Source organism: Panulirus ornatus, chromosome 26 (assembly GCF_036320965.1).
Source record: "Panulirus ornatus isolate Po-2019 chromosome 26, ASM3632096v1, whole genome shotgun sequence".
In the NCBI taxonomy this organism is placed as follows: Eukaryota; Metazoa; Arthropoda; class Malacostraca; order Decapoda; family Palinuridae; genus Panulirus; species Panulirus ornatus.
Window position 1 is genome coordinate 1,132,546 of NC_092249.1, and position 23,750 is coordinate 1,156,295.

General features: G+C 38.4%; 1 protein-coding gene across 3 annotated transcripts in view; it reads left to right on the top strand.

The window, feature by feature from the left end:
- Scamp (secretory carrier membrane protein) overlaps positions 1-23,750 on the top strand; it is a 57,091-nt gene that overhangs the window by 8,782 nt on the left and 24,559 nt on the right. For 2 of the 3 annotated variants that reach the window (XM_071677837.1, XM_071677838.1), the window contains exons 4-7: positions 3,277-3,358; positions 5,717-5,845; positions 6,764-6,920; positions 16,130-16,228. In XM_071677837.1, the coding sequence (XP_071533938.1) occupies positions 3,277-3,358; positions 5,717-5,845; positions 6,764-6,920; positions 16,130-16,228 (467 nt within the window). Of the gene's footprint in view, positions 1-3,276; positions 3,359-5,716; positions 5,846-6,763; positions 6,921-16,129; positions 16,229-19,244; positions 19,378-23,750 lie in introns of all 3 variants that reach the window. The other variant, XM_071677836.1, reaches the window with a different exon arrangement.

Here is a 23,750-nt window from a genome sequence, read left to right on the forward strand (position 1 = left end):
TTGCTCATTTACTGCTAAAACCTTTATCTTGTTTTGCATTTGTATCTTTGCATGTTTCTTATGCACCTGCAACCCCTTTAGTTCCTAACTGCATTGACAAGGTTGTCTTCCTCGGTCTTAGGAATATTAGCAGTACAGCATTTGAAGTAATGGAAGAATAGCACGATCTCATTTCCCCACACAGTCCATGCGAACGCTGTAACTTCCCCAACCTATGATGTGATTGCATCACTTGTTTAGAATAATACACTCGCTCATTTTCATGAGTGTTTCAGTGCTCTGTTTTCACTCGTGTAATTTCAAGTCACAGTTATGCCTTACCTTTTTCATGTCTTCTCTCAAACCTGGCTTCCACCTCATAATACACTCAAACTGTTTAAGTCCTTTCATCTTCTTTGTACTTGTATTTATTACATTTGCACTCTGATGCAGGTTCTGTTGTTATATATATATTGATTTGACTTGATGGTAATTGTATATAGTGGATGAATTTGATTTATGCTTGTTTAGGAAAAAAGTTTAGGAATTCATTTCTCATTTACAGTTTATTTATGTTGTTTTACATACAGGCTTGTTTTTATGACCTTGATTAATGCAGAATATATGTATCATTCTAAGCAAGCAGTTGACAGTATTTTCCTTTCCATTTGATGGCCAGGAATTGAAGGTGAGAACATGCAGACTGTACAGAGAATCATGCTCCATGAAGATATTCATTATCATTGTTAAGAAAGGAGGTCCTTTTAATTGGCATTTTGCTTTGATTTGCTAGTTATTTCTTTGCATGGGAAAAGGATACTCAGTACATTGAACACTAAAGATAATTATTGTTGCACTGTGTGTGTGTTGTGTGAAGTTATTTGTGCCAAAGTTTTAATTATTTCTGCTAAACTTTTGCATGCTGACTTTAGTTATCTGCTATCTGCTGGTATGGGTGAAATAGCCTGGAGATTTTAAAGAAATAGATGTTTGATTAATCTTTTAGCACCATCAGGTTAGCTGTATGTACTTCAACAAGTTATGATATTGTATATCCAGGAAAACTGTGCTGCTGTTCATACTGTACTTTGGTAGGTTTAGGAAATGTTGTCTAGGAAGAAAATGCTATTGTTTTCAGATATCAGATAAACTCCATGTAATTACTAGTTTGTAATAACTTATTTGTATTGTGCTGGAAGTTAATTTTACACTGGTAGGACCCCATTTGTTGAGCATTCTCTACAATCATAAAGCTTACTGAATTTTTTGTCCATTCTGCATTAACCATTGCCCTCAGTCATTCTGTTCTATTAGCTACTAATCATATATTATGTTTACATATTTTTAACTTATGAAATAACATGTGGTGATGGGAATGGATAAGGGCAGACAGTATGAATTACGTACATGTGTATATATGTATATGTCTGTGTGTGTATATATATGTATACGTTGAGATGTATAGGTATGTATATTTGCATGTGTGGACATGTATGTATATACATGTGTATGTGGGAGGGTTGGGCCATTCTTTCGTCTGTCTCCTTGTACTACCTCGCTAACGTGGGAGACAGAGACAAAGCAAAATAAAAAAAAAAGATAATAATGTATTTATAGCAAGTTTCTTGTTTAATTTAATGTTATGTCCCCTGGTTGCTCTGTACATGGGAAGGAGATAGGAGGATGGAGTGAAAAAAGCTATGAGCTATTGGGACCTGGACATGTGAGTTAGAGAAAGGTGTGTATGGGATTGAGCAAATTGGAGCAATGTAGTATACAGGAGAGACATGTTGTCAGTTGGCTGAACCAGGGAACATGAAGTGGTCAAGGGAAACCTCGGAAGGTCTTCAGGGCTTGGCTGTAGACTGGGGATCTGTTTCATTGTACCATACATGATAGCTAGAGAATGGATGTAACCAAATGACGCTGTTCTTCATCAATTCCTCAACCTTGTGACCATGTACATAACCGAGAAGACATGTCAGTGGATCTGCAATTACCATTCAATTATGTGGATTTTATTTATTTACAGTTGCATCCTTGAATTGATAAAGATAGGTTTTTCTGAATAATCTTACTCCAGGTGGCCCTTTTGTATGCCAGGAAACTTTTTGCTTCAGGGATTGAAATGTAGCAATACTGCAGTTGCTGTTTTCTTGGATGCACAGTAGTACCATACCTGTGATAACAGATGAAGGTGTTGGATCATAGATGAATTGCATGTATTATTCATGTATGATGTAGTGAATTTCGATTTTTAGCTTTAATTATAGGTTTTCAAATAAGTTATTATTTTTCTGTTTGTTCAGAATTGGGTGAACTATTCACTACACATGATGCCTTTGGTCCCATATTTCTTGATATTTTTAAAAGAATTTTTGATCATTAATTTTTTGGCAGAGGCATATCGTCTTTTTGAAATATAGGTATTGTGATAGAAATACATTGTTATCATGTAGATAAACGGAATGGTTGTAGGGAGGAGTAAGATTAAGGGAGCATTTTTTCCCGTATCAACCTGTATTTTCAGGATAGATGTCTGGAGAATTTCCCAGTTGGCCACTTACTAGTAAGTGTGGAAACTCCTCATTAATGATAGATAAACAGATAAGCAAGTGATTTGCATCTGGTTCATTTACCTAATTTTTACATGTAACTTTTTTGGCTTTCCACAGGAAAGTTGGTGATGGTGTATTTTTGTTTGTAATGATTGCTCTTGCTTGTGCTGTTAGGCTCTGCGTAGGAAATGTGTAATTTCTCATTTCAAGTACAGCACACAGACAAAATTATTGCCCCTAAATGATGAGGGACCCTGGCTCCTTATTTGTTGATGGAAGTTAAAAAAGATTATTGGAGTGTTACTACAGCTGTTGTCATGAAAGCATGTATTACATTTTTTGCTAGAATGATTTATTCATGTAGGGAAAAACAGATTTGGTGGGTCTGGTAATTAAAATACCTTGTATTCTAAAAGTTGCAGATTTTTAATTTCAATAAAACTCATTTGATTGTTGTTGGAATTGAGTTAATTTTTAGGTTAGTTTTAGATAGTGATTAGTATAACACTTGCATATACGATTAACTTTACATGAAAAGAAATGGATATGTTAGTTAGAAAAAACAGTTTGATGATTCTCTGTGCCCTAAGATTTATTTTGTCAGTTCCATTGTGTTGATATATGAATTATTAGATTATTCTTGTGGTTGTAGTACCAATAAGAATATTAGAGCCACTGCATTTCTTCGGAATTTAGTGTATACAGTTACAACTGATTACTTTATGATTGGTGTTTACAGAGGCGACAAGAAGAATTGGAAAAGAAGGCTGAAGAATTGGCACGAAAAGAAGAGGAACTGCGGAATGCTGGGTCATCAGGAGGTGAGCTGTAGAATATCCTCTCATTGTATACTTCCTGTGTAAAACAAGTAATATTTTCAGTAATATGAGATGTGAAATGCTTAGTGAGCATGAGGTAGGATTTGAATCATTCATTCTTTGTATGTATACAGTTTGAAAAGAGGTTGTTTTCAGTACAGTGCTGTGAAAATTGTTAACCCATGCAAATTGGCTCACATCATTTGATGTTTCTCATAGGAAACGATGGTTGACATCAGTTTCTAGTTTAACTTTTACTGACTCTGTTATTGTATCAGTAGTATCAATATACGAATTTCTTTTGTTTTTAGGAAGGCTTGGGAAAATATTCTGCTCAAAAGAGCACCCCTTCAGATCCCATTATAAGTGAACAGATTCCTCTCTTCAAGCCTTCTGCACATGATACCTAAGTCTTAGGAAGAATACTTTTGTTGTATATTTGTCTGTGAAGGAAAGATGAGAAATGACATGGATTCTTCAGTTACATGCAGCCAAGGTTGTTGGGAGGATGTCACAGGAAACTGCTAACTGCAGATGAAATTGACTTGCATTTGATTCATAGTGATGAGGATTGTTGTGATCCTGATGATGATATATACGTAATTGAATCAAGGCATGTGTATGGGGGTGGGTTGGGCCATTTCTTTCGTCTGTTTCCTTGCGCTACCTCACAAACGCGGGAGACAGCGACAAAGCAAAAAAAAAAAAAAAAAAAAAAAAACATATATGTGCATTACACATGACAGCTAGAGACGGAGTGTGAATGAATGTGGCCTTTGTTGTCTTTTCCTAGTGCTACCTCATGGGGGGAGGGGGTGCCATTTCATGTGTGGCAGGGTGGCGACGGGAATGGATGAAGGCAGCAAGTATGAATATGCACGTGTATATATGTGTATGTATATTTATGTATACGTTGAAATGTATAGGTATGTATATGTTCGTGTGTGGGCATGTATGTATATACACGCATATGTGGGTGGGTTGGGCCATGCTTTTGTCTGTTTCCTTGGGCTTCCTTGCTAACGTGAGAGACAGCAACAAAGTATAATGAAAATGAAATAAATAAGTATATGGATCTAATAAAAACTTATTGTAGAGCAAAACGTTAGTAGCAGGAGTGTCTTAATTTGAACTCCATAGAAAATTCGTTGAACCTATTTTGGGCAGCAGTAAAATTCTTATTGCTCTAACCATCTAAGTGTTATTAACACCGCATAATGTTTTGTGACATCCTAGAAGCTTGTAGGATATCTTCCAAAGCCACAAAGTGTTTATCTGTACTAGAAAATAAGCGTCCTCTACGAAGATGAAAATATGTTTTAACTTTATTATGAAAGAAGTAAGATGAATGGTAAAACTCGATGATATTTGCAACTCTTCTTGCCCTACAAACTTTGAAAATTAATGTTGCAAAAATGATATATTGGAAAATGAGTGTTCTTTTTGCATCATAGCAATATTATGCCTTTTCAGGAAATATTTTTTTAAGTTGAGCTCTGTATCTCGCTTTTCTTTGCTGCTCTATATGTCTATCTATGTACCTATAACTCTGATGCCTGTTTCTTTGGGAATCCCCTCATGAGGGTAGCCAAGGCAAAAGAGTCTCCATAACTGGTGAACTCCAGTGCTGCTTCTTACCCTTTACTGCTGCACTCTTAACAGGCCGCCGGCAGAGGGCAACTCTAGTTCAGTGTTTTCAGAGGCACTTACCTAATGTTCCTGATTGCCCTGCACTTTCTGCATATACAGCATCAGAACTCTTTATTATTCTTTTATGTTTTTCTTTCATTTCGTAATGGAAAATTTTCCACCTTTGTTTAAAAAATACCCATTTTATAGAAGCACTAGGAAATATGTGTTTGCTTAAAAGTTTAGTGTGATGTTGAAGGTGGGGAGCACATACAAGGAAATTTTGGTAAAATGACAGGGCTTGTGAGTTTCTTTCACCACGTCTCTTGTCTGTCGAATTCCGGTATTTCTCTCCACTGTGCTGCCAAGGAAGGACATGAAAGGATGGAGTGAAGAAGGCTTTGGAGTATCAAAGCCTGGACATTCAGGAGGACAAGGGGCATGCATAGGTTGGAATGAATTGGATTGCTGTGGCATGTGGGGGCAGTAGGTTGGACTAGGCCACACAAAGTGGTCAAAGTGAATCATAAAGTAGTTTGTAGAGGTAAGCTTTGGATAATAATGCTCTGGTTTTGGTTTACTAGACATGAGAGTTTGAGTCGAGGCCATTGTTCATCTGTTCCTAATGGATCGTAACTAAAGGAGGGAAGGCAGTTACTGTTGTTATAATAAAACTTTTTAAAGTGTGAAAATATTTGTATGAATCTTATCAACATGATATTTATTTTTCAGCTCGCCAAGACAACTGGCCACCCCTTCCAGCTTCATGTCCAATTGGTCCCTGCTTTTACCAAGACATCAATGTAGACATCCCACTAGACTTTCAAAAGATAGTCCGCATGCTCTACTACTTGTGGATGTGTATGTATCTTATAGATGGTATTTACATATTCCCCATTATCATACAAAGATTACATAGATTACCTGGCATGCATATGCTGCATTCTCGAAGCAGGCCTTTGCTCATACAAAGAAGTGAGAACTCTGGAGACTAGATGAGCATAGATAAACAAAACTAAACATGTATCTACACAAACTCCCACACTCACACCTCCGTGATGTACCGATTAGCATTATGCAAGCACTGGCTGCTTGGGATCATATCCACACTAGTTTGAATCCTGATCACGGCAGCTGGTCCATAGTCCATCCACTTATTCATCCTCCCCAAGGAGCTTGTTGATGAAATGGGTATGAGGCATAGGCTAAGGATGTGTGTGCATACATACATAAAGAAGAAAGCCATGGTGCATATATATAAAGTAAGGGATGGGGCAGTATGAGTGTAAAACTCTCTCTCCATAACACAAATAGGAATCATGCACACACACACACACGCACACACACACACACACACACACACACACACACACACACACACACACACACACACACACGCACACACTCAGAGTACTCAGGAACCAGGGTATTCTGGTGAAAGTTACTTTGAAATTTACATTGAAGGAGTCAAAATATTGTACCTTCATCTTCAAGTTCAGAGGAGTCACTCAGTATGAAGTATGTAACTAAAAAAAAAAAGCAAATATTTTTTATGGTATGCATGCTCATATGGTCTTTTGTCAGTGAATTATGCTTTTGGATACATTGTATTATTGATGAATGCTTTTATAAACTAAAGGTTATCTTTTTATTGTAGAGTTGGCTATTTGTAAAAGTAAATAGGAATTCAAGAATTATCAGAAAGAGCATGATAAGTTTAATGCAAAACTACATGAATATATTCATGTTTGATAGCCTTTAGCAATTTCTTTTTTACAGTTCATGCTCTGATGCTGCTACTGAATATCCTGGGTTCCTTGGGATTGTTCATTGCTCTAGGTCAGGGTACTACCTTTGGCTTGGCCATTATCTACTTCTTGATCTGCACACCCTTCTCATATATTTGCTGGTTCAGGCCTATCTACAAGGCTTTCAGGTAAGAAGATATATTGATTGTGTTTGCTTATACATTGAAAAGTTATATTTATGTAAATGTGAAATGATTTGAAGATAATGTAATAGGCAGAATATGTATATATAAAAATTTTTGTCTTAGAAAATAATTTGAATTTCAAACTTATGATTATGTAGAGAGTGTGATTTAAGCGACACTTCAGTCAGCCAGTTTTTTTAAGTATGAGAGAGCAGGATGGAGTATAGCAGAATGAGAAAGGAGGAACAGAGAAACTTTGAAAAGATTATTGTGGACAAGGCAGGGGAAAAATCAAAAAATGTTCTATAGATTCATCAGGAATGATTTCTCAACAAAAGAGTTGCTAATCTGGTAAGGGATTCAGAAGGAAGAATTGTAGTGTATGATGTGAGGAAGTGAATAACTAGTTTTGAAGTGTTTTCACTTGGCAGCAAATTGGAGTGTAGAGGTTTTAGAAGACATCGTGATGTCCAAAAAAGACATTAAAAAAAAATGCTAAAGTTCTAGACCAATGTAAGGCTCATGGTCCTGATGAAATTTTTATGTGTGCTGAATATTTATACATATGCACTAGACAAACTTCTTGAAATACTGCATTCGATGCTGCAGAGGCAAAATGTCAGAGGAGTCAAAAGGGGCAAGTATCATGCTAGTCTGTAAGAAAGGAAACCAGGACATAGTGCTGAACTACATACTGGCTCACTGATTGGTGTGGTCTGTAAGATTCTGGAAAAGATAAGTAGAAAGCAAACAGATGACTCTACAGAGGGGAGGGAGGGGGAGAAAAATGGTAAAAGAATGGTGGGAATGGTGTATGCGAGGGAGGTATGTAAGTTAGGGATAAGTGGAAGCTCTTTTGTTGTGGCTAACCCCTTGTTGGGAGTTCCTGGAAGAAATGGTCATAAGAGACATAGATAGATAGTGAAATTTAGGGGAAGGTCATGTTTAACAAACCTCTTAGCTTTCTATAAGAGATTAAGCTCTGTCTTAAACAAAAGGGAAGGCTGGGTGGATTGTTCATTTTTTTACTAGAAGAAAGCATTTGGTACTATAGTGCATGTCTTGCTGATTAAAGTTAGGTCACCAGGCAGGAATATAGGGAACTCCTTCGATGAATAAAAGATTATGTTGGTGAAAGGGACCAAAGGACCCTTATCAGAGGAACATTAAGTTGGTCAAGGTCACCAGTAGAATGCCACAAGGTTCTGCTCTGGGAAAATTACTCTCTTGACCTCTTTAGATGACTCGCCTGTATGTATGGACCCTCACCTGAATATGTTTATAAACGATGCAGTGGTCATGTGGGAAATGAGGGAAATGAAAAGGGGAATGAAACATACTTCAAAGTTGGTCTGAGACATGATTGATGAAATTCACCCTGAATAAATGTAAAGTAATGAGGATGGGATGAAGTGAAAGAAGGCCTCATTATGAATATTATCAAGCAGGAAATAAGCTTCAGGATTCTTTGTGTGAGGAAGGACGTGAGAGTCAGCATCATCCCTTACAAGTTGCTAGAGTTCCATATTAGAATAGTAGAGACAATATCTGTAAGCAAATATTAGAATGACTTTCAATTATAAGGTTAAGGAAATATTTAGGAAGCTGTTCCTATCTTACAAAAAGTTAAAACTAGAATATGCTTCTCAAGTTTGGTCACTGCATGAGCTTATAGAGGAGGTCTGTAGGAGAGCAGCAAAGATGGAGCCACAATGAAGAGAGCTGAGTTACAGGGAAAGCCTAGAGGCTTTAAATTTTCCCAGCTGTGTACTGCTAGCATTCTTTCCACAATCTCCTGTCACACATAATATTTAACAATGCTTAACTCATGCCACTCATTCTTCACAACTATAAATTTCCCTTCAGTGAGCTCTTTGCACTAACCCTGGAAGTAGTTAGTAGGATGGGAATAAATAAAGGCAGACAGTATGAATTATGCACATGTGTATATATGTATATGTCTGTGTGTGTATATATATGTGTACATTGAGATGTATAGGTATGTATATTTGCGTGTGTGGACGTGTATGTATATACATATGTATGGGGGTGGGTTGGGCCATTTCTTTCGTCTGTTTCCTTGCGCTACCTCGCAAACGCGGGAGACAGCGACTAAGCAAAATAAAAAATAAAAAAATAGTTAGCAGGAATGTGAGGTAGAAGTAGTAAGTAGGAAAATTCGCTGGGAGCGTAGAAGTAGTAGGTTGGAACATCAGGCAGGAATATTGGGTAGAGACATTTGATAGAAGTAGTTGGTAAGAACATTAGGTAGGAGCTTTTGAAAACACAACTGTACTATAGTTGCATTCTACCAGTGGTTAGTTAAGTATGAGGCACTTAAGGCTAAGGAGCAGCACTGGAATTCAACATTTAAGGAGACTTTTGCCATGGCCACCCCCTTTAGGGAGTTCCCAAAGGGAATGGGTGTCAAAAGTATAGATGTAGATATAGATGGAATGTCTGGACCATGCCTGATATTTAAGGGTTAAAGAATCATGAAACAGTAATTGAGAAGGACCAGAGAAATGCAGCAAAGAAAGTACCATAATTGAGAGAGCTGCTTTAAAGTCAGAGGTGAGAAGCCATAAAAATGTCCACAGTGGAAGAGAGAAGAGGAAGGGATGACTTAAATGCAACCTTTGTTTTTAGATCGGTTTGATGATGTGAATAGTGAATGTTTCTTTTGAAAGATACAAAGATAGAACCCAAATTTGAACAAGGGATGGGGAGAAAGAATACTTCCCACGTATTCCCTGCGTGCCGTAGAGGGCGACTAAAAGGAAAGTGAGCGGGAGGCTGGAAATCCTCCCCTCTTGTTTTGTTTTTTTCCCCCAAAGAAGGAACAGAGAAGGGGGCCAGATGAGGATATTCTTCAAAGGCCAAGTCCTCTGTTCTTAATGCTACCTCGCTAACGCGGGAAATGGCGAATAGTATGAAAGAAAAGAAGATTGAAAAGATTGAAGAAATCTTATAAAGTAAAAGTAGTGAATGAATGGAATAAAGTGAGTAATGAAAGATGAATGGAGACAGCTTATGGAAGTTCAGGTAATTGAATGATAATGGAGAAAGTTCAACAGATGGAGCTGTCCCCATTTTGTACAGATAGGTAATAATTACATTTTTTTTCTTTTTTCTTTTTTTTGTCGCTGTCTCCCGCGTTTGCGAGGTAGCGCAAGGAAGCAGACGAAAGAAATGGCCCAACCCACCCCCATACACATGTATATACATATACGTCCACACACTCAAATATACATACCTATACATCTCAATGTACACGTATATATATACACACAGACACATACATATATACCCATGCACACAGTTCACACTGTCTGCCTTTATTCATTCCCATCGCCACCTCGCCACACATGGAATACCATCCCCCTCCCTCCTCATGTGTGCGAGGTAGCGCTAGGAAAAGACAACAAAGGCCCCATTCTTTCACACTCAGTCTCTAGCTGTCATGCAATAATGTCCGAAACCACAGCTCCCTTTCCACGTCCAGGCCCCACACAACTTTCCATGGTTTACCCCAGATGCTTCACATGCCCTGATTCAATCCACTGACAGCATGTCAACCCCGGTATACCACATCGATCCAATTCACTCTATTCCTTGCCCGCCTTTCACCCTCCTGCTTGTTCAGGCCCCGATCACTCAAAATCTTTTTCACTCCATCTTTCCACCTCCAATTTGGTCTCCCACTTCTCCTCGTTCCCTCCACCTCCGACACACATATCCTCTTGGTCAATCTTTCCTCACTCATTCTCTCCATGTGCCCAAACCATTTCAAAACACCCTCTTCTGCTCTCTCAACCACGCTCTTTTTATTTCCACACATCTCTCTTACCCTTACATTACTTACTCGATCAAGCCACCTCACACCACACATTGTCCTCAAACATCTCATTTCCAGCATATCCACCCTCCTGTGCACAACTCTAACCATAGCCCATGCCTCGCAACCATACAACATTGTTGGAACCACTATTCCTTCAAACATATCCATTTTTGCTTTCCGAGATAATGTTCTCGACTTCCACACATTCTTCAAGGCTCCCAGGATTTTCGCCCCCTCCCCCACCCTATGATTCACTTCCGCTTCCATGGTTCCATCCACTGCCATATCCACTCCTAGATATCTAAAACACTTTACTTCCTCCAGTTTTTCTCCATTCAAACTTACCTCCTAATTGACTTGACCCTCACCCCTACTGTACCTAATAACCTTGCTCTTATTCACATTTACTCTTAACTTTCTTCTTTCACACACTTTACCAAACTCAGTCACCAGCTTCTGCAGTTTCTCACATGAATCAGCCACCAGCGCTGTATCATCAGCGAACAACAACTGACTCACTTCCCAAGCTGTCTCATCCACAACAGACTTCATACTTGCCCCTCTTTCCAAAACTCTTGCATTCACCTCCCTAACAACCCTATCCTTAAACAAATTAAACAACCATGGAGACATCACACACCCCTGCCGCAAACCTACATTCACTGAGAACCAATCACTTTCCTCTCTTCCTACACGTACACATGCCTTACATCCTCGATAAAAACTTTTCACTGCTTCTAACAACTTGCCTCCCACACCATATATTCTTAATACCTTCCACAGAGCATCTCTATCAACTCTATCATATGCCTTCTCCAGATCCATAAATGCTACATACAAATCCATTTGCTTTTCTAAGTATTTCTCACATACATTCTTCAAAGCAAACACCTGACCCACACATCCTCTACCACTTCTGAAACCACACTGCTCTTCCCCAATCTGATGCTCTGTACATGCCTTCACCCTCTCAATCAGTACCCTCCCATATAATTTCCCAGGAATACTCAACAAACTTATACCTCTGTAATTTGAGCATTCACTCTTATCCCCTTTGCCTTTGTACAATGGCACTATGCACGCATTCCGCCAATCCTCAGGCACCTCACCATGAGTCATACATACATTAAATAACCTTACCAACCAGTCAACAATACAGTCACCCCCTTTTTTAATAAATTCCACTGCAATACCATCCAAACCTGCTGCCTTTCCGGCTTTCATCTTCCGCAAAGCTTTTACAACCTCTTCTCTGTTTACCAAATCATTTTCCCTAACCCTCTCACTTTGCACACCACCTCGACCAAAACACCCTATATCTGCCACTCTTATCATCAAACACATTCAACAAACCTTCAAAATACTCACTCCATCTCCTTCTCACATCACCACTACTTGTTATCACCTCCCCATTTGTGCCCTTCACTGAAGTTCCCATGTGCTCCCTTGTCTTAGGCACTTTATTTACCTCCTTCCAGAACATCATTTTATTCTCCCTAAAATTTAATTACATGTACATGTGTATATATGTATATGTCTGTGTATTTGTATGTATATTTATGTACATATGTACATGTGTTTATATGTATATATGTTTATGTGTATGTATATGTGCGTGAATGAGCGTTTATGTACATATATATGTGTATATGAGTGGATGGACCACTCTTCGTCTGTTTCCTGGCCCCACTCGCTGACATGGGAAACAGCGATTAAGTATATTGTAATAAATATGATGAATATGATAAATAGATAAATAAATAAATATTTATTTTATTATACTTTGTCGCTGTCTCCAGCATTAGCTAGGTAGTGCAAGGAAACAGACGAAAGAATGGCCCAACCCACCTACATACACATGTATATACATACACGTCCACACGCACATATACATACCTATACATTTCAACGTTTGGGCACATAGAGAGCATGAGTGAGGAAAGATTGACCAAGAGGATACATGTTTTTTGGAGGTGGAGGGAACGAGGAGAAGTGGGAGACCAAATTGGAGGTGGAAAGATGGAGTGAAAAAGATTTTGAGTGATCGGGGCCTGAACTCGCAGGAGGGTGAAAGGCGGGCAAGGAATAGAGTGAATTGTATTGATGTGGTATACCGGGGTTGACGTGCTGTCAGTGGATTGAACCAGGGAATGTGAAGCGTCTGGGGTAAACCATGGAAAGTTGTGTGGGGCCTGGATGTGGAAAGGGAGCTGTGGTTTCGGGCATTATTGCATGACAGCTAGAGACTGAGTGTGAAAGAATGGGGCCTTTGTTGTCTTTTCCTAGCACTATCTCGCACACATGAGGGGGGAGGGGGATGGTATTCCATGTGTGGCGAGGTAGCGATGGGAGTGAATGGGGGCAGACAGTGTGAATTGTGTGCATGGGTATATATGTATGTGTCTGTGTGTGTATATATATATGTGTACATTATATTTGCGTGTGTGGACGTGTATGTATATACATGTGTATGGGGGTGGGTTGGGCCATTTCTTTCGTCTGTTTCCTTGCGCTACCTCGCAAACGCGGGAGACAGTGACAAAGCAAAATAAATATAGATATAATAAACATTTCAACGTATACATATATATACATACACAGACATATACATATATACACATGTACATGATTCATACTTGCTGCCTTTATTAATTCCCTGTCACCACCCTGCCACACATGAAATAACCTCTCCCCCCAGCACGCGCGCGATGTAGCGCTAGGAAATGACAACAAAGCCCACATTCGTTTACACTCAGTCTCTAGCTGTCATGTATAATGCACTGAAACCACAACTCCTTTTCCACATCTAGGCCCCACAAAACTTTCCATGGTTTACCCCAGATGCTTCACATGCCCTGTTTCAATCCATTGACAGCATGTCGATCCTGGTATACCACATCGTTTCTGTTCACTCTATTCCTTGCATGCCTTTCACCCTCCTGCATGTTCAGGCCATGATCGCTCAAAATCTTTTTCACTCAATCCTTTCACCTCCAATTTGGTCTCCCACTTCTTGTCGTTCCCTCCACCTCTTGACACATATATATTCTCTTTGTCAATCTTTCCTTACTCATTCTCTCCATGTGACCAAACCATTTCAATACACTCTCTTCTGCTTTCTCAACCTTACTCTTTTTATTACTACACATCTCTCTAAACCATTCATTACTTATTCGATCAAACCATCTTAGACCACATATTGTCCTTAAACATCTCATTTCCAACACATCCACCCTCCTCTGCATAACCCTATCCATAGCCCACGCCTCGCAACCATATAACATTGTTGGTACCACTATTCCTTCAGACATACCCATTTTTGCTTTCTGAGATAATGTTCTCACCTTCCACGCATTTCTCAAGGCTCCCACAACTCTCGCCCCCTCCCTGTGACTCGCTTCCACTTCCATGGTTCCATCCTCTGCCAAATCCACTCCTAGACATCTAAAACACTTCACTTTCTCCAGTTTTTCTCCATTCAAACTTACCTCCCAGTTGACTTGTCCCTCAACCCTACTGTACATTCAAACTTACCTCCCAGTTGACTTGTCCCTCAACCCTACTGTACCTAATAACCTTGCTCTTATTCACATTTACTCTCAGCTTTCTTCTTTCACACACTTTACCAAACTCAGTTACCAGCTTCTGCAGTTTCTCACCTGAATCAGCCACTAGCACTTTATCATCAGCGAACAACAGCTGACTCACTTCCCAAGCCCTCTCATCCACAACAGACTGCATACTTGCCCCTCTCTCCAAAACTCATGCATTCACCTCCCTAATAACCCCATCCATAAACAAATCAAACAACCATGGAGACATCACACATACTTGGTTGCCCACAGGAAACAGCATCGTTACCCCCTGCTTCAGAGAGGTAGCGCCAGGAAAACAGACGAAAAGGCCACATTCGTTCACACTCAGTCTCTAGCTGTTATGCGTAATGCAGTGAAACCACAGCTTCCTGTCCACATCCAGGCCTCACAGACCTTTCCATGGTTTACCTCAGACGTTTCACATGCCCTGGTTCAATCCATTGACGGCATGTTGACTCCAGTATACCACATCGTTCCAGTTTACTCTATTCCTTGCATGCCTCTCCCCCCTCTTGTATGTTCAGACCCCAATCACTTAAAATCTTTTTCACTCTCCTTCCATCTCCAATTTGGTCCCCCACTTCTTGTTCCCTCCTCCTCTGACACATATATCCTCTTTGTCAGCCTTTCCTTACTCATTCTCTTCATATGTCCAAACCATTTCAACACACCCTCTTCTGCTCTCTCAACCACGCTTTTTATTTCCACACATCTCTCTTACCCTTTCATTACTTATTTGATCAAAGCTTCTCACACACATATTGTACTAAGAAATTTAATTTCCAACATGTCCACTCTCCTCCTTACAACCCAATCTATAGCCCATGCCTCACAACTATATATTATTGGTGGGACCACTATTCCTTCAAACATGCCCATTTTTGCTCTCCAAGATAATTTTCTCTCTTCCATATATTCTTCATTGCTCCCAGAACCTTCTTTCCCTCCCCCACCCTGGCACTCACTTCTCTTTCCATGGTTCCATTTGCTACCGAGTCCACTCCCAGATATCTCAAACACTTCACGTCCTCACATTTTTCTCCATTCAAACTCACATCCCAGTTTACCTGTCCCGGAACCCTACTGAACCTAATAACTTTGCTCTTATGCACATTTACACTCATCTTTCTCCTTTCACACTTTTTCCAAACTCAGTCACCAACTTCTGCAGTTTTTCACTTGAATCAGCCTCCAGAGCTGTATCATCAGCAAACAATAACTGACTCACTTCCTTGGCCCTCTCATGCCCAACAGACTGCATACTTGCCCCACTTTCCAAAACTCTTGCATTCACCTACCTAACCACCCCATCCATAAACAAATTCAACAAGCAAGTGTACATCACACACCCCTGCCGCAGACTGACCTTCACCGTAAACCACTCACTCTCCTCTCTTCCTCCTCATACACATGCCAAACATCCTTGGTAAGAACTTTTCAATGCTTCTAGCAGCTTACCTCCCACGCCATATGTACTCTTAAGACCTTCCACAAAGCATCTGTATTAACCCTATCATATGCCTTCTCTAGATCCATAAATGCTACATCCAAATCCTTTTGTTTTTCTAAGTATTTCTCACACATTCTTCAAAGCAGACACCTGATCCACGCATCCTCTACCACTTCTAAAACCATTCTTCATCTGTTTCCTGGTGCTACCTTGCTAATGTGGGAAGTGGCAATCGAGTATGATAAATATAAATGAAACAAGTTAATGATTACTTGAACACTAAATCTTTCTTTGTCTGATAGAATTTTTTTTTCTTTGATTGCAGGAATGACAGTTCCTTCAACTTCATGGTCTTCTTCTTTGTATTTTTCTTTCAACTGATTTTCAGCATAATTTGTGCCATTGGGATTCCAATGGGGAGTTGGTAAGTGACTTTGTATTTATGTTGCGATTTTATTTGCACATCTCTTGAAGAAATGTATACAGTTGAATAATTTCCATTACTTTAAAGTTATTGTGTTATTGGTTGAAGCATGAAATTACAAATATTTTTTTGGGATATGAATGAATGGAAACATTACTCTTGCTTGACATTTCAGTCGAAGAATGCGAATAAAAATTGAACTTTGGCTAATGATACTACAAAAGCCACTCTTTGCACATTACAGTGATCATAAGTGATCATGAATGCATTGAGAGGTTGTTTGCTTTTGTTCCATTGCATGTTAATGAGTATGGAACTTTTGATAATGGAGAATACAGTTATAGGGAGAAGAGGCCCTGTAACTTCCCACATCATAGGAAAGAAGAATGTGGTGGTCATAATAACCACCACTATTTGGTTGTTTTGATGATGATAATTGACCAGTTCTTTAAATTGAAGAGAATATGCCAGTTATTGAACATAACTGGAAGGTGGATAGCAGTATTGCCAGGAAGATGTGGGAATGCTTTTCTTGTAATTGTGCAGTAAACAGGTAGTGAAGGGGAAATTAGTAATGGCTTCAAACACTGGGAAACAAAAAAGTTGTCTGTAACAAAAATATAGTGTAAAGTGAATTAGAATAATATTCCTTCACTCTGTCATTAATCAGCTTAGGATGGTAAGATGTTTTGTTTAGCTACTCATTTTAGTGTTTTGTTTACATTTGTTAGAACACTGTCATCCTGCTGGATGTTTATGATGGGAGACATAATGAGAAACACATGTGCACACAAATTCATAACAAACACATCCAAAATCATTCAGTTACAAATTATACTGAAAAAGGAATTCCTCTGTTTTGAGTTTTTGTCAACACCTCAGAGTCAATACATGTCCCAAATGAAATTGTTGAGTCCAAATGTGTTTTTCACCACATCTTATAATTAACTGCTTTGTATTACTCAAGATATCATTACAGTATTACACAAAAGTCTCAATTGGAGTGCTTACTACTCTAGGGTAATTTTTCTGATTTTAATGTCAGGAAAAGAATTTAGACATGGGGATTCAAGGAAACAGACTACTAAACTTTCGGGATTAAGCAAGAAGTACATGAGGGCTTTAGCTGCTCACCTAGCTAAATGAATCCATTAATACCAACAGGTATTCAGGGGATTATAGGAGAACTAAACTGTTTGTGCATCCTGCCTTTTTTTATTGCATTCAAAACCTGAAATATTTCAAACAAGTCTCATTACAGACTCTAAAGCTATTAGGGGAAAATATGGATGACCAGATTTTCAAAAAGACTACCATGATAACCACATCACATTTCTTGCAGTCAATAACATTGCAGTGTTCTTTAACATTCAGCAACTCTTCACAATAGTCCTTCAGTCTTTTACACTCATGTTGTGGTTTGATAGTTTGCTGTTTACATTAATAGAGTTGCATCTCTCTTTTCACAATGTCTTCTCATCCTTCAGATACTGTTCCAATGTGAAAGCAATCAAGGTAAACAATGGGGTAGTGTGCGAGGCTAATCAGTTGAGGTAGACTCTGGTGTCAGTATGTTATGCATGACAAGTAGAGAGTGGATATGTGGAAATGAAGCCATTATTTACTTCTTCCTGATGCTATCTTGCTAAGGCAGGAGAACCAGTTTATAGGAAAGACAATTTTGTTTTCCTAAAGCTGCTAACTTCTCTTAATCCTCACTTCATATTTTTCCCATATGTACAACCTCCTATATTTATCTGATTTCTGCTTTGTATTGATTCTTTAACCTGATAACTTTTTCCTTCTAGTTACTGTGCATTACCACTAACTAAGCCTCTGATAACCTTTGTGTTACGTTTCTTGCATTCCCATCATACTATCAAGTCTTGGTTTTGTCACCATTCTTAGTGCTTATATTTTGCCTTGTTCATAAACACCAACAATTTGATTTTTTCAGCATCTCATTTATTCCTCTACTATACAGTGTATTCTTTACCCCAGTCAACACATATAACACCATTTGTTTTACTCCTTTCTTTTCCTCAGCAGTTGATTTGTCATTTCTCATAGTAACTTCATCTTCTATCTTTACCTTCCCCTTAATACTCTAAGTATTTTACACCGCATGATTGTGTGAAGTGTGTACATATATTGACAGAATGTAATGTTGAAAATCCATGGATATCATTTTGTTTATACCCAGTCGTGCACATAAATGTGTCACTGATTACTTTTCAGTATCATACTCAAATGAATATAATGGTTTTCAATTTTCACTGATGAAAGAAATCACCGTAATTGTTGTCAATCGAAAGTGTTAATTGCTTTCATTGCTTCTGAAAAAGGAAATCACTTGTGTATGTGGAAACTTAATCTCAGCTGCATTATATGTATTGTAATGTGATTCATTTTCAGGTTTAACTTTGCAGAGAGAAGCAGCTTCAAAATGGGTCATTTGGATTAAGGTTATCTCTTAGTTTTGAATGGAGAAATAAGCATTGAATTTCTTTGATGAGCAGTCAACATGTCTACATCTCTAGTTATGCATTTTTTTTCTTTTTTTGCATAACTCATTATGTATTCTTTGAAATTATATTAATAGATTTTATGATGTTGCAACACTAGAGTATCAAACATATGATTTCATTATAATGTAAAGTATGATTATTTAAATAGGCTCATGCTTAAATTCAGTTAAGGTATCAGCCATTTTTTTATTGAATAACTCAGAATTATGCTGATGGGTGTTGATAATTTGACTTATATTGCTGATTTATTTTTTTTATGGAAGTTGATTTGACTTTTATAATTGACTTTTTTTTTTTAGGGAGATTAATTTAATATTACTGATATCATGATAGTGCATGCTACTAATGAACAAAACTTCAAAATTTAATTTTATTAGAATTAATGATTTTCCTTGCTCTGTAGATAATATATACAATTTATATGGTTTTAGATAGATTTTTTTTCCTCATGTTATATGTTTCTAATGTGATAAATGTTGTGTTACCAGCGGCTTCATCCTTGGACTATCCACTTTGAGTCACAGCAATGCCCCAGCCAACTACATTGTTGGCATCATTGTGTTTATGATCGCTTTGGGTTTTGCTGCAATTGCAGCTATTGATGCCATCCTTCTTATCAAGGTAGTTTAGGCTGGACCATCATGTGTACCTCACTAAGGGGCTAGATTGAACTCAGTGAAAGCCTTATAATATTTCCACTGTGTTCTTTTAAAGCCGGTAATGGTATAGGAGCTCATGATGGCCCTTCAAGTTCCATTTATGACAAGATATGGCTGGATAATTCTAGAGGCATGCAGTTTATTTCCAAAATTTATTGCAATGTCACTTATTTTGTTGCCTAGTTTTGGAAGTGAAATTGGTGCTGTATCATCAAATACATTTGTACATGTTTTATTTTAATCATAAAATCCAGCAGTCGGAATTGCTGCTCATTAGATTGGTTTGCGTTTGAGCAAGAGCACTTACAATGCATGAAAGAAGAATTTTTTTTGTTTTGGTAAAATAGTATATTCCTCAGAACTAGAATTCTAATGAATTGCTGTTATAATTGATAGCTTTCATCCTCTTTCTCAGGTGGCACACATTGCTGGTCTTTCCATAAGAGTAATTTTCAGTAGAAACTGTGGAGAGGTAGATTGCATATGGAAGTAATCATTTGTTTAGTGGAAGATGTAGGTGAGATTTGGAGCATAGTGTTTTTCATGTCCATAGAATGGATATGGAACCAGTTTTTTAACTGTATAAGACTGCTTACTGTCTTATAATAATGTATTCTTACGACATTCTAGGCCATAAAATGTGCATCATTTGAGTGAAGAGGTGAAATCCTTAGGAGTATTTACTTTTTGTTTTAGGCAGTTAAGGAGCATTGTGTGTAGAAGTGAGAGTTTTTATTAGGTTTAACTCACATTCACAAAGCTTCAAAGAACAACTGTGATACTCCATTATTTATAGTTTTTGCAATTGTTTTTATGATTGTTGGATATTGTGTTAACAGATTGAATAGTTTCTGTGTAGGGTGTGCTCAGTGTGTGTGCCTGCAAATCTTAACCCTAAATTTTAGTTTTTTGACATTCTCTTGAAGCACCTTAGCCATAGTCCCCATTACTTTGATACTGATGAAGACCTTACCTGGAAGTCTTGAAGCAGAAGATTGTTGGAGTATGCACAGGCATGAAACTCATTTTGTTGTGCTAAAGGCTTTTCCTAGAGAACTGTGATTGACACCCCTCATGTAAAAGAAATGGGTAAACAATCTTCTGATATACAATCAAGCTTTGCGGTAATTGTACAATTCTTGTACAGCATTGAATGTGTATGGAGGCTGCATGATATTTATGCATGCTGTATAATTTGTTTTGAATTTTGATACTGTCCTCTATTACCAGATATCAAAGTTTTGTACTTTAGATGCTTTCGAAGCTTCATTTTTGTAATGGTGATGTCATGCCATATAACATGCATTTTATTTTGTCACATGATTACTATTGTAGATTCAGGAGGGCTGTGTAACTAATTGTAGGTTTGTAGGGAGTTCATAGTATGATACTGGATTCCTACTAATTAGATGATATCAATTGATGACTTGGTATTGCCTCTAGAATGTGTCTTATGATTAAGCAGTTTGATGAATGTATGTATGTATGGGGAAAATATAAAAAGACGATGATGCTGTTGTAGTTCTGCCTTATTATAACTTGTTCTTTTCAGTTTCATCAGGTAGGTAAAGGAAAATGATTTACCAGACTAAAGCGTATTATATGATAATTTGGATCATCTTTTTGCCATAGGCTTTCTTGTGGAGAGTATCCTTAATGTGTCCACCCTCTGAAATGGCATGTTCAATCTTGTTATTAGCTCTATTGTTGAATAAAGATCTAAAGGATAGTATGATTTGATCATATATCAGAGATCCCTTGGAATGGGAGAAAGAACACTGCCCATGTATTTCCTGCATGTCATTGAAGGTGACAAAGAGGGTCAGGAGCAGGTGACTGGAAATCCTCCCTTTCTGTATTACTTTCCAGAAGAAGATCAGAACAAGGAGCTAAGTGAGGATTTTCTCCTCTAAGGCTCTGTCGTTTGTTCCTGACACTAAGTCGCTTGCTCAGGAAATGGTGAGCATATACGAAAAAAGTAGGGATCATAAGATTTATTTTTTCATATGATCACAATTTGCCACATAAGTGAGATAGTGTCAGGGGTGTATGTCCCCATGTTAATTTAATTTGTTTATTGATGGGATGGTGAGGGAGGTAAATGCAAGAGTCTTTGAGAGCAGAGCTAGTATGCAGTCTGCAAGGGATGAGAGGGCCTGGGAAGTGAGTCATTTGTTTGCTGGTGATAAGCACTGGTGGCAGATTCAAATGTGAAACCGTAAAACTTGGTGACTGAGTTTGGAAGGGTATGTGACAGGAGGAAGTTGAGAGTAAATGTGAATAAAATCAAGGATATTAGGTTTAGCAGAGTTTAGGGACAGGTTAGTTGGGCTGCAAGTGTGAATGTAGAAAAATTGGAAGAATTGAAATATTTCAGATACATGGGAAGGACATTGCAGTAAATGGAACTGTGGAAGTGATTCACAGGGTTGGTGAAAGGGCAAAGGATCTGGGAGCTCTGACCAATGTGAAGAAAGAGAGATCATTTTCTGGGAATGCAAAAATGGGTGTTTGAAGGTATATTTGTCCCAGTATTATTATGTGGATGCGAGGAATGAGCTATAGATAAGTATATGTGGGGGAGGAGAGTGGGTGTGTTAGAAATGAAGTGTTCGAGGACCATATCTGGTGTCAGCTGGTTTGCTCAAGTAAGTAATGAAAGAGTAAGAGAGAGGTGTGGTAATGTAAGGAGTGTGTTTGAGATAGCCGAAAACACTGTGCTGAAATGGTTTGGACATTGGAGAGAATGAGTGAAGGAAGGTTGACAAAGAGGATATGTGTGTCAGAATTGGAGAGAACAAGGAGAATGTCTTTATCAACAGAAATTAGTTGATTTTATTTTTGTTATAAGGAGCTGTAAGCAAATATTTCACAAAAAAGATGATTGCTTTTTACAGATCATTGTTTCAAATTATTGAGTGTAGATGAAAGATGTATTGAAATGAGGAATTTTTGTATGAAGCAAAAGTGAATGTAGAAACTACATAATGCACATGTGGAACTGTATTAGATATGTTATGTAAACCAACCCTGCTCTGAAAAGAGGAATTTACATGAAATAGATAAACCATTAAATTCTGATCAGGTAGCGCCAGGTACAGACGAAGAAAGGCTGCATCCGCTCTCATCCATTTTTTAGCTGTCATGTGAAATGTAGGAAAACCACAGACATTACTCGAGTAAGGAACTGTAGAAGCTGGTTTTGAATTTGGAAAATTATGTGGAAGAAGAAAGTTGAGAGAAAATGTAAAACAGTTTAAAAGGAAAGAAAGAAAGATTGGTTTAAGTGTAAGTTTGAATTGAGAGAACTTAATAGGAAATAGAATGTTATAGATATCTGGCAATGGACTTGGCAGCAGTTGGAACCATGAGATCTAAGGTGAACCATAGGGATGGTAAGGGGGCAAGTGTCCTGGATTCATTGAAGAGTGTATGGAGGGAGAGGTCACTGTCTCTGAGGGTGAGAAAGATATATCTGATAGTATGGTAGTCCCAGTGGTGCTTTATGGGTGTGACTCTCGGGCCCTAAGTAGCAAAAAATAGAGGATTTTAGATGCTTTGGAAATGAAAACCTTGTGAGCAACATGTAATGTAGGTTGGGTTGATTGTGTAAGAGATGGATGCAGTAGTAAGCTGAGTGACTGATAGAGCTGAATGGGGTGGGTGAATTGGTTTGAACATATAGAGAGGATGGGTGAAGGGAGACTGATAGAGAATATTTGTGTCATAAATGGAGGAAGCAAGAAACTGGGAAGACCGTATTGTGAACTATGTGATGTGAGGGGGGTTAATTGTGTAAGAATGATAGTGTAAGAGGTGGGTCCAGTAGTAAGCTGAGTGTGATCGAGAGAACTGAAGGGGATGTGTTGAATTGGTTTGGGCATATAGAGCGAATTGGTGAAGGGAGACTGACTGAGAGAATATATATGTCGTAAATGGAGGAAGCAAGTAATTGCGGGAGACCAAAATGGAATTGAAAGAAAGCATGGAAAGAAATTTTTGAGTTTTTAGGGCCACAACATGTGGGAGGATGAGAGGTTTGCAAGAGATGGAAGGAATTGGGGTAATGTGGTATACAGGATGTGATGTGCTGTCAGCAAGTTGAACCAGAGCACACAGAGTGGTCAAGGGACTCAGTAGAAATGTCTCTTGGACTTATCTGTGGATAGGGGTCTCTAGTTTGGACATATTACCGTACATAACTGCTATATGGGAGGGTATTGATTGAGAGGGTGAAGGCATGTACAGAGCATCAGATTGGGGAAGAGCAGTGTGGTTTCAGAAGTGGTAGAGGATGTGTGGATCAGGTGTTTGCTTTGAAGAATGTATGTGAGA